Genomic DNA, 12,563 nt, shown 5'->3' with positions numbered 1-12,563 from the left:
ATGCTCCTCACACATACAGCACTGCTATATATACTGTACACGTCCAACACTACACCATGCTCCTCCCACATACAGCCCTGCAATGTATACTGTACACATCCAACACTACACCATACCCCACATACAGCCCTGCTATGTATACTGTACACATCCAACACTACACCATACCCCACATACAGCTCTGCTATGTATACTGTACACATCCAACACTACATCATGCCCCTCACACAGCTCTGCTATATATACTGTACACGTCCAACACTACACCATGCCCCTCACACAGCTCTGCTATATATACTGTACATGTCCAACACTACACAATGCCCCTCACACACACAGCCCTGCTATATATACTGTACACGTCCAACACTACACCATGCCCCGCACACAGCTCTGCGATATAAACTGTACATGTCCAACACTACACAATGCCCCTCACACACACAGCCCTGCTATGTATACTGTACACATCCAACACTACACCATGCCCCTCATACATACAGCTCTGCATTGTATACTGTACACCTCCAACACTACACCATGCCCGTCACACATACAGCCCTGCTGTGTATACTGTACACCTCCAACACTACACCAGGCCCCTCACACATACAGCTCTGCTATGTTTACTGCACATGTGCAATGTTCTCCATGCTCCTAACACATACAGCTTTGCTTTGCAAACTGCACACGTACAATGTACTCCATGCGCTTCACACACACAGCTCTGCTATCCATACTGCACATGTAAAATGTACTCAATGCTCCTCACACATACAGCACTGCTATATATACTGTACACGTCCAACACTACACCATGCTCCTCCCACATACAGCCCTGCAATGTATACTGTACACATCCAACACTACACCAAACCCCACATACAGCCCTGCTATGTATACTGTACACATCCAACACTACACCATGCCCCTCACACAGCTCTGCTATATATACTGTACACGTCCAACACTACACCATGCCCCGCACACAGCTCTGCGATATAAACTGTACATGTCCAACACTACACAATGCCCCTCACACACACAGCTCTGCTATGTATACTGTACACATCCAACACTACACCATGCCCCTCATACATACAGCTCTGCTATGTATACTGTACACCTCCAACACTACACCATGCCCGTCACACATACAGCTCTGCTGTGTATACTGTACACCTCCAACACTACACCAGGCCCCTCACACATACAGCCCTGCTATGTTTACTGCACATGTGCAATGTACTCCATGCCCCTCACAGATACAGCTCTGCTATTTACACTGCACATGTACAATGTTCTCCAGGTTCCTCACACATACAGCCCTGCTATCCATACTGTACATGTACAATGCATTCCATGCTCCTAACACCGACAGCTCTGCTATGTGTGCAGCACATGTACAATGTACTCTATGCTCATCACACATACAGCACTGCTATGTGTACTGCACAAGTAGAATGTCCTCTATGCTCATCACACATGCAGCACTGCTATATATACTGCACATGTACAATGTACTTCATGCTCCTAACACCGACATCTCTGCTATCCATACTGCACATGTACAATGTACTCCATGCTCCTCACACATACAGCACTGCTATGTATACTGCACATGTACAATGTACTCCATGCTCCTAACTTCGACAGCTCTGCTATGTATACTGCACATGTACAATGTACTCCATGCTCCTAACACATACAGCTTTGCTTTGCAAACTGCACATGTACAATGTACTCCATGCTACTCACACACACAGCTCTGCTATGTATACTGCACACGTACAATGTACTCCATGCGCTTCACACACACAGCTCTGCTATCCATACTGCACATGTAAAATGTACTCAATGCTCCTCACACATACAGCCCTGCTATATATACTGTACACGTCCAACACTAAACCATGCTCCTCCCAGATACAGCACTGCTATATATACTGTACACGTCCAACACTACACCATGCCCCTCACACATACAGCCCTGCAATGTATACTGTACACATCCAACACTACACCATACCCCACATACAGCCCTGCTATGTATACTGTACACATCCAACACTACACCATGCCCCTCACACAGCTCTGCTATATATACTGTACACGTCCAACACTACACCATGCCCCTCACACAGCTCTGCTATATATACTGTACATGTCCAACACTACACAATGCCCCTCACACACACAGCTCTGCTATGTATACTGTACACATCCAACACTACACCATGCCCCTCACACATACAGCTCTGCTATGTATACTGCACATGTACAATGTACTCTATGCTCCTCACACTCACAGCTCTGCTATGTTTACTGCACATGTACAATGTACTCCATGCCCCTCACACATACAGCTCTGCTATCCATACTGCACATGTAAAATGCACTCCATGCTCCTAACACCGACAGCTGTGCTATGTATACTGCACATGTACAATGTACTCTATGCTCATCACACATACAGCTCTGCTATGTATACTGCACATGTACAATGTACTCTATGCTCATCACACATACAGCTCTGCTATGTATACTGCACATGTACAATGTACTCTATGCTCATCACATATACAGCCCTGCTATGTGTACTGCACATGTACAATGTACTCTATGCTCATCACACATACAGCTCTGCTATGTATACTGCACATGTACAATGTACTCTATGCTCATCACATATACAGCCCTGCTATGTGTACTGCACATGTACAGTACTCTATGCTCATCACATATACAGCTCTGCTATGTGTACTGCACATGTACAATGCACTCCATGCTCCTAACACCGACAGCCCTGCTATGTATACTGCACATGTACTCCATGCTCCTCACACATACAGCCCTGCTATTTACACTGCACATGTACAATGTTCTCCAGGTTCCTCACACATACAGATCTGCTATATATACTGCACATGTACAATGTACTCAATGCTCCTCACACATACAGCCCTGCTATGTATACTGCACATTAGAGATGAGCGAGCACTAAAATGCTCGGGTACTCGTTATTCGAGACGAACTTTTCCAGATGCTCGAGTGCTCGTCTCGAATAACGAGCCCCATTGAAGTCAATGGGAGACTCGAGCATTTTTCAAAGGGACCATGGTTCGGGAATAAAATGTGTTAATTAACTGAAAAAGAATGTCTTCTGATAAGTTAGCAGATGTATGCAAACATCTGCAATCTATTCTTCACTGTTCCGTGCGTATATTATCTCCCGACAAGTTAGCAGATGTGAAGAACAGTGAAGAATAGAATAAAAACAGTGAACACAGTGAACACAGGATCATTTAAGTGAAAAACGCAGTGAAGAATAGATTACAGATGTTCTGCACATCTGCTTACTTGTCGGGGTGATACGCTGTCCCGGGATCCGCTCCTCTTCTTCCACTGAAGTCTCCCCCGTGCTGCCCGATGTCTGTGTCCCCCGTGCTGGCAAATGTCTGTGCCCCCCGGGCTGCCGCCCGATGTCTGTGTCCCCCGGGCTGCCGCCCGATGTCTGTGTCCCCCGGGCTGCCGCCCGATGTCTGTGTCCCCCGGGCTGCCGCCCGATGTCTGTGTCCCCCGGGCTGCCGCCCGATGTCTGTGTCCCCCGGGCTCCCGCCCGATGTCTGTGTCCCCAGGGCTGCCGCCCGATGTCTGTGTCCCCCGTGGTGCTGCCCGATGTCTGTCTCCCTGCTGCTTGATGTCTCCCTGCTGCTTGATGTCTCCCTGCTGCTTGATGTCTCCCTGCTGCCGTTCCGTGCATATCTTCCGACAGGTAAGCAGATGTGCCGAACATCTGTAATCTATTCTTCACTGTGTTCTTCACTGTGTTTTTAACTTAAATGATCCTGTGTTCACTATTTTTATTCTATTCTTCACTGTTCTTCACTGTGTTTTTTTAATTAAATGCTCGATCTCGAGCAGGGGAAATACTCTTCCGAGCAACGAGCCGTTTCGAGTACCTTAATACTCGAACGAGCATCAAGCTCGGACGAGTATACTCGCTCATCTCTACTGCACATGTACAATGTACCCCATGCTTCTCACATACACAGCACTGCTATCCATACTGCACATGTACAATGTACACCATGCTCATTACACATACAGATATGCTATCCATACTGCACATGTACAATGTATTATATGCTCCTTACATTTACAGCTCTGCTATGTGTACTGCACATGTACAATGTACCCCATGCTCCTCACACATACAGCTCTGCTATGTATATTGCACAAGTACAATGTACTCCATGCTCCTCACACATACAGCTCTGCTATGTATATTGCACATGTACAATGTACTCCATGCTCCTCACACATACAGCCCTGCTATACAGGGTGTAACAAAAAGGTTGGGACGGATGAATATCTTTCAAAATACATCAGATAAAGCATTAAAAATATATGTGCAAATATTTTTCCCAATGATACCAAACTCTGCCTCCTACCCCCACCCTCTAAGGGTGGGGTGATTTTAGAATTTTCAAAGGGAACCCTTATTTTTAAATTCAGATTCCCCAGAAAAATTTACATTGGAACAATCTAATATTTAGTCATTTTTTGAAAGATGCCCCTGTGATCACTGAAAATCTAAATTGGTAAAACACCAAAAGGTTTCCACAAATATTTCTTACAAAATCTATCCTATAATACTAATTTGACCCTGTATTTTCGACCCCAGGGGTGAGATTTGGGGAATGTAATTTTTTTAATATAGAAACTACATTCAGCATAACCCAGGAATGTGGATGTACTAGTTTTCTGTTCTCTTCTGGGGCTGGTGTAATGTGAGTTCCCGGCCTCTCATACATCGGAGAGCTTGATTAAAGGGGTTGTCCGAGAATTGTAAAAATTAGCGAGGGGGGTGGGGGTCTACATAAAAGAAATTAACATGTACTTACCTCTTCAGTTCCTCCTGGTTTTACTCTCCACAGTCTCTCTGTGATGTCTCTGCGGAGCTTCCATGCCCTGTAAACAAACAGGGGCACGACACGACTGAGGCGCAGGTCAATGTCATTTGTCACCAAACGGAGCTTAAATAATTTGCCTTATGATTCACAAAATGTTATGGGCTTATCTTATCTCTCTGCAATTTTTCTGGAATACCCCTTTAAGTCTCCTCCCCTCTAAAGATGGTTATTTTTCCCGTTGCCAACAAAGTTTTCAAATATCGGACAGTCAAATATACTCTTTCGATCAAAAAAAGCTGCTTCCTTTGCTGGAGATCATTGAGCGTGATTGGTTTTGTTTTGTCAGGAGAACAAGTTGGTCATTCAGTGTCGCCTCTAATCCAAAATGGCCAAACTGATACAGCAAAGTGTGGCCCTGCACAGGAGGAGGTGGATTGTTGAATTTGGTAAAATTGGAAATATTTAGAAAAATATTTTTTATTCTTGGATCTGTTTGTATTTATCGAAATAACCCCTTTTTCAATGTCTTTGCACACATTTCCATTTATGGCAAACACAGCGCCATCTGTCACTAAAATCGAGAAGGACCTAGGTAAAATCAGTGACATTTTTCCAGGGGAATCTGAATCTGCAATAAAATAGTTGTAAAGATTTTAAAGTTGCCCACCCCTAAGGGTATTTTTAAAAAAATATATTTTACATTTCTTTTTAGTTTTTGGATCTGATGTGTATTTCGCAAGATATTCCAATATACCAACCTTTTTGTTACACTCTGTATACACTGCACACATACAGCCCTGCACCATGCTCCACCTACATACAACTCTACTCCCTATACTCTACATAAAACTCTGCTGTGCACACTGAAACTGTACACTTATAGCTCTGCTGTCACAGGTGCCCCTGCAACCCATGACTCGGGTCGCAGGTGCACCTGTGTTCCTCTGTTTGCCCCACTGCCTCACTCACCTCGCGGGGTTCCAGCGGTGTCTCCCGCGGCTCGTCCAGCACGCCCCCGCCTCTATAAAATTTCCCACCCTCGGCTTATACTCGAGTCGAGTCAGTAGTTTTTCCCAGTTTTGGTATACTCGGGTCGGCTTATACTCGAGTATATACGGTATTTATAATGTGGTACTTCAAAGCATTTCACTCCCCCAATTTAAATACTGGTTTTCTCGTTCTGCAAAAAGTCATGTAAACTGGGTTATAGTTTTTACGTAGAATAAGACACAAGCAGATTTTACATGTGACACAATAGTGCTCTCTGCTGTCAGGAAAAGTAATAGCAGCATCTATTTATTATACTGAATATTACATGTAACATGGTGTTATCTCATTTTAAGTCACATTCACATTAGTTATGGGCAGTCCGGCTCTTCTTAGTTAACTGGATCATTAGGCTCCACTCACTGAAAAGAGACAGCTCTTCTGGCTCCTGAACAGCTCCCTATTAAATATATAATAGGGAATCTCAGTCCAGCCAGTCACCCCCCTCCACATTACTTTTAAGCTAAATTCACAGACACGTGTGCCTGCCGTACCATAGCACAGCGGGCACATGTCAGCACATGGAGAGGGGGAAGGGGTGAGAGCGCCGCTCCCCATAGAGATATATAGCGCACAATGCGGTATTCCGGGGAAAGATAGGACATGTCCATCTTTCTCCCTGGTACGGAACGATATGGTGCCCATTGCCCATGTGCTCATTGCAGTCTATGGGGGACGTATATACGCCGTGCATAAGTCCCCCATACGGCCGTGAATGTGGCCTTAACCCGATTTTATCAGGTTAAAGGTGTTACCTGATTATTGGCGGTGTTGAGTGAGCCATTGGCTTACTACAGGGAGTCGACTCCCATCATGCACACAAAAAACACATAATGACATGATGTGGAATTAAAGCAAACCAGGCTTTGTCAACATTCTGAATAATCTCAGTATTTTATAGTTTGTTTTACATTACGTGACAGCTGCTTGTGGTGAGTCTCAGGTAGGGAGGTGGGCAGTCCTGGGTGCAGCAGCAGCCTGTGTGTAAGTCTCCTCCATACTCATCCAACTCCCTCATAAAAATAATAATCTTTATTTCTATAGCACCATCATATTCCGTAGCACTTTACCAATCAGAGGATAAAAAATACTATGATACTAGAGAGTACAAAGTCATATGGAATTTTAGGAGTGAGGGCCCTGCTCGCAAGAACTTACAGTCTATCCCTCCCCTTTCCCGCCATGTTCATTGAGCAGAAAGAGGAAGGAGGGGGATGGTATGTAGGAGAGCAAGATTGCATGAAGAGACTAAGGCTACATTCACACTGCCGCATGGGGGGCATATATACGGACGTAATTCATCCCCCATAGACGGCAATGGGCGCACGGGGTGCTGCTCCATACCCCGTAGAAAGATAGGACATGTCCTATCTTTCAACGGAGTACGGCGCTGTGCGCCATATATTCCAGATCCCCGGCACTGCCGTGTGCCCGCCGTGCTACGGTACAGTGGGCAACGGCAGTGTGCATGTAGCCTGATAGTTTTCATCCATTTAACTTCGTAATCGCTACAACCCCGGCAGGAAAACTTTCCCCTCCTTCATCTTTACTCTTTGTGTCTTTCCTATCTATTTAAATGGTAAATAGGACATATTTGTATCCTAAGGTTTGCTATACAGAACTGTTCTATAAGTACCTGTTTTGCAATTTTAATATACCATGTATGAGGAAAAATGTAAGTTGCTAAAGATTTGATATATTTATATAATCATAATAATAATTCTTTATGTAGTGCAAACAAATTACACAGCGCTGCACAGAGCTTGCCAAATTTAGTGATCGGTGCTTTTTGATTTTAGAGTTATGTCAGAAACCCAGGCATTTATTCCAAATCATGGTAAATGTATTATTATACCCCGCTTTACTGTTTCCTTTCACCCCTTATCACTTTACCTATTTTCCATGTTAATGCCCGTACTATTTTTCAGTTTTTTTGCCAACTTCAATCTATGACTTTTCTCAGGTCAAAATAGCTGTATGGGTTTTTCTTGGACCGAAATGTAGTTTTGTTTATATTTGATTGTCAGCTACTGCCAGGCATCTATTAGCCCAAGGGACCTTCAGGAGACCTCCGGGCTGTCTGTGTTGTCATTGGCATCCCATGATGGGGTGCTGATGGGTGGCATACGGAGCTCACTCCCCCTTCCCCAGCTTAGACATCACAGTCCACAGTTGACTGAGGTGACTATGGAGCCTTTCCAATCTTGGGTGTTAACGCCTGGGCTTTGATAACCCGGTGTCCTGCAATCTTTTTCTGATGCGGTACTGTACTAGGGCGACACATCAGAAGAAGTACCTTTGATGACCGCTGTAAAAAGCCGATATGGTGCTCATTAATGGGATTATTATTGATATAATTGTTTATTTATCACATAATCAGACACATTTTCATAGAGAAAGGCTGTACAATTTTATTTTGTCACCTCCTGCTTCCAGTTTCCAGTTGGCTCTCTGAGGATTGGATTTTGGTGTCTGTCAAATCCATTTGAGGAGTCAGATAACGCCCGGCCCCCTGGATTTACTATAGACACTGCCAGGTCAACAGAAACCTCCACCAGGTCACAGCTGGCTGGGGTACCCGCACACCGGCTGGGGGAATTTTAAAATTTTGTTGGAAACGCTAATCTTCATAAATTCCCCCCAGTGTTTCCTCTTGTTTGGGTTGTTTTAAGATGGAGTGATTTAAGAACCATGCCTAGAGAACTGTGACCGATTTTAGCCATGTCTGTGACATAATTATTGACGACACGTATGTTGGGGAAAACTTCACATGACTTAGCATGTTCAACTTCCTTGAATGTGCAATGGAATGGAAATTAATTTTATAGTTGATATAAGGGGACATGCTGTCAACAGTCCTGTGCCGAGAGAGAATTGGATGGGCAGTAGAACACACAGTGGGGGGGGGACAACTGAAACATTCTGGGACTGTTGACTGTCGACAAAGGTTGTCAGGTATATTTATATTTATTTCAGACATCTTCATGGCCAGGTGTTTTAGTGAACTTTCTTTTTAATGCTTGCAAGCCAGGACACAATAATACTTAAAATGTACATTTAGTACAGCAGAATCCATTTCTTCACCTAGAATCTTTGAAAACCTGTAAAAAATGGAAAAGCTATTTAATCAAAAATGTAATATCAACAGATTTTCGGTATTTTGGGTTTTGATCATAATGGGGCACATTTACTTACCCTGTCCAGTCGCGATCCAGCGGCGGGTTCTCCGACGCTGATTCGGGTTCTGCCGGGATTCACTAAGGTCCGTGTGCCGATATTCACCAGGTGTCGCTGCTGCGCCAAGGTCCGCTGGAGTTCACCTGCTTTTTTCTGGTGTATGGCTTTTTAAATTCCGCAGTTTTTCCAAATCCTTTGGGTTGTCCGGTGGCCACGCCCCCCGATTTCTGTCGCGTGAAAGTCGGCGCGATTGCGCCAAAAATCGATCGCGTGCGCCACAATCCCGTGAAATACAGCGCAAAGCGGAAATATTCGGGAAAAACCCGACGGATTTGCGGCAGCAGACCCTTAGTAAATGTGCCCCATTATGTTCATATCATAGTTATAATTTCTGATTTTTTCAGTAATATAAATTAAGTCTGTAGTGTCCATTTTAGCATATGTTCTGACTTACAGAACATTGAGGAAGAGAGCAGGCGTAGGGGAAAAATAACAAGCATCCGGTGTATTAGTTTTCACACTTGCAAACACTGATATCTAGAAACTTCATCGCTAAAGGCAGGTAATTAATAAATGACTTATAGCCACTGTATATGTTTATCATTTCCACACACCTCTTATCAATGGAAATCTCTGTAAGTTGGTTCACTGCACATAACACTTGTGATGCCAGTAATGTATATATTACACAGAATATTATTACTATGTAATCAAGCATATATATGGTTTATAAAGGGGAATTTTTGTTAATTATTTAAAAGGCGTAATAAGCTACTGTATTACATATTGAGCTGTACAGTAGAGCTTTGTAGTGTTGTGTTTCATACAAAATCATTCAGTTTGATACAATGTATGAATTATCTTACAGGTAGGTTTATCTTTGAGGTCTGTGAGATATTGACTGTGTAAGATTTCACTGATCCAACATTTACCCAGAAAAGATTCCAAGGGTAATGGTTATACATGATGCAGAGTGTCCCTGAGCTGTTGTGCTGGCCGTCTCTGCCAAGTTTATGTTAGTATGTTGGTCTATGTTAGTAACAGGTAAGCAGGAAGGATTTTGGAGCAGCACCATGTAGAGGAAAGTTGGGTGCAGGTCTTCAAAAAGGTCTGACGAAAACCCCAGTAGATCCAGCAATCAGCGAAGAAGCAGCACTCCAAGTTAGAAAAATGAAGAGTTCTTTATTCCACCATTAATGTACAACATTTCGCCTTTTCCTTAAAGGGGTTATCCGGGTTTAAAAAATTTCTTATGGCCGGGCTGGGGAGTGCTAGTTAAACATAATAAACATGGACTTACCTCCTCCGGCGCCGCTGATGTCCCACGCCGTGGTCCCTTCAATCCGTGCCCCTGTTAGTTTACAGGGGCACAGAAGCCGCGCACAGGGAGCTTCCGGTCCGCGATGTGGACGGCTCCTCCCATCCGTCCCTATCTCTCAGCGTTGTAAGCGCTGGGGGATGGTGCGCATGGGAGCTTCCAGCCGGCGCACAGAGAAGACCGGCCGCGGCGCGGGACATCGGCAGCACCGGAGGAGGTAAGTACATGTTTATTGTGTTTAAATAGCCCTCCCCAGCCCGGCCATAAGAAATTTTTTAAACCCGGATAACCCCTTTAAAGGCATTATCAAGCCAACTTGGAGTTCTTTTTTTTTCTGATCAGTCTATGTTAGTATATACTGTAGAGGCTGGCGCTGTTGGTCTCTGTTAGTATATAGAGGCTGGCTCTGCACTGTCGGTCTATGTTAGTATATACTGTAGAGGCTGGCTCTGCACTGTCGGTCTATGTTAGTATATACTGTAGAGGCTGGCGCTGTTGGTCTCTGTTAGTATATAGAGGCTGGCTCTGCACTATTAGTCTATGTTAGTATATAGAGGCTGGTTCTGCACTGTTAGTCTATGTTAGTATATAGAGGCTGCCCTTGCACTGTTGGTGTCCATTAGTATATAGAGGCTGGTGCTGCACTGTTAGTCTATGTTAGTATATAGAGACTGGCGCTGCACTGTTGGTCTATGTTAGTATATAGAGGCTGGTTCTGCACTGTTGGTCTATGTTAGTATATAGAGGCTGGCGCTGCACTGTTGTCCAATGTTAGTATATAGAGGCTGGCGCTACACTGTTGGTCTATGTTAGTATATAGAGACTGGTGCTGCACTGTTAGTCTATGTTAGTATATACTGTAGAGGCTGGCGCTGCACTGTCGGTCTATGTTAGTATATAGAGGCTGGTTCTGCACTGTTGGTCTATGTTAGTATATAGAGGCTGGCGCTGCACTGTTGGCCAATGTTAGTATATAGAGGCTGGCGCTACACTGTTGGTCTATGTTAGTATATACTGTAGAGGCTGGCGCTGCACTGTCGGTCTATGTTAGTATATAGAGGCTGGCGCTGCACTGTTAGTCTATGTTAGTATATAGAGACTGGCGCTGCACTGTTAGTCTATGTTAGTATATAGAGACTGGCGCTGCACTGTTAGTCTATGTTAGTATATACTGTAGAGGCTGGCGCTGCACTGTCGGTCTATGTTAGTATATAGAGGCTGGCGCTGCACTGTTAGTCTATGTTAGTATATACTGTAGAGGCTGGCACTGCACTGTTGGTCTATGTTAGTATATACTATAGAGGCTGGCACTGCACTGTTGGTCTATGTTAGTATATAGAGGCTGGCCCTGCACTGTTAGTCTCTGTTAGTATATAGAGGCTGACGCTGCACTGTTGGTCTATGTTAGTATATACTGTAGAGACTGGCGCTGCACTGTTGGTCTATGTTAGTATATACTGTAGAGGCTGGCACTGCACTGCTAGTCTATGTTAGTATATAGAGGCTGGCGCTGCACTGTTAGTCTATGTTAGTATATAGAGGCTGGCGCTGCACTGTTTGTCTTTGTTAGTATATAGAGGCTGACGCTTCACTGTTGGTCTATGTTAGTATATACTGTAGAGGCTGGCGCTGCACTGTCGGTCTATGTTAGTATATAGAGGCTGGCTCTGCACTGTTAGTTTATGTTAGTGTATAGAGGCTGGCTCTGCACTGTTAGTCTATGTTAGTATATAGAGGCTGGCCCTTGCACTGTTGGTCTCCATTAGTATATAGAGGCTGGTGCTGCACTGTTGGCCTATGTTAATGTATAGAGGCTGTACCAAAAATGTGGACAGTTAATGGCTGGGTCCATGCACTTGGAAGATTATTTACAAAAAAGGTCTAAATGACCTCACTGAGACCCATTGGTCAATTTAGTAATAAAACATCACTTTTATTAGTTATGCTTAAAAAGAAGAGCTTGCTATAATATAACTTGTGGAAAAGTCTTCAACATACAATTAAAAATGATAAAGTCTATTGTGAGATCTCTTCTACGCCGTATGCACTAAACAACGTTACAGCCATGGAGTATTGAAGCTGTGTGTGCTGTATGCGGATAGACT

General features: G+C 44.1%; 1 protein-coding gene across 2 annotated transcripts in view; it reads right to left on the bottom strand.

Annotated features, from left to right (window-relative positions):
• Window positions 1-8,305: 8,305 nt before the first annotated feature.
• LOC140075456 (putative methyltransferase DDB_G0268948) overlaps window positions 8,306-12,563 on the bottom strand; it is a 67,439-nt gene continuing 63,181 nt past the window's right edge. For both annotated transcript variants that reach the window (XM_072121405.1, XM_072121404.1), the window contains one exon: window positions 8,306-9,064. In XM_072121405.1, coding sequence (XP_071977506.1) covers window positions 8,977-9,064 — 88 coding nt within the window. In that variant the 3' untranslated portion in view covers window positions 8,306-8,976. The remainder of the gene's footprint in view (window positions 9,065-12,563) is intronic.

Source organism: Engystomops pustulosus, chromosome 8, assembly GCF_040894005.1.
Source record: "Engystomops pustulosus chromosome 8, aEngPut4.maternal, whole genome shotgun sequence".
In the NCBI taxonomy this organism is placed as follows: Eukaryota; Metazoa; Chordata; class Amphibia; order Anura; family Leptodactylidae; genus Engystomops; species Engystomops pustulosus.
Note: the sequence above shows the minus strand (reverse complement) of the source record. Positions and strands in the feature narration are given on the sequence as shown.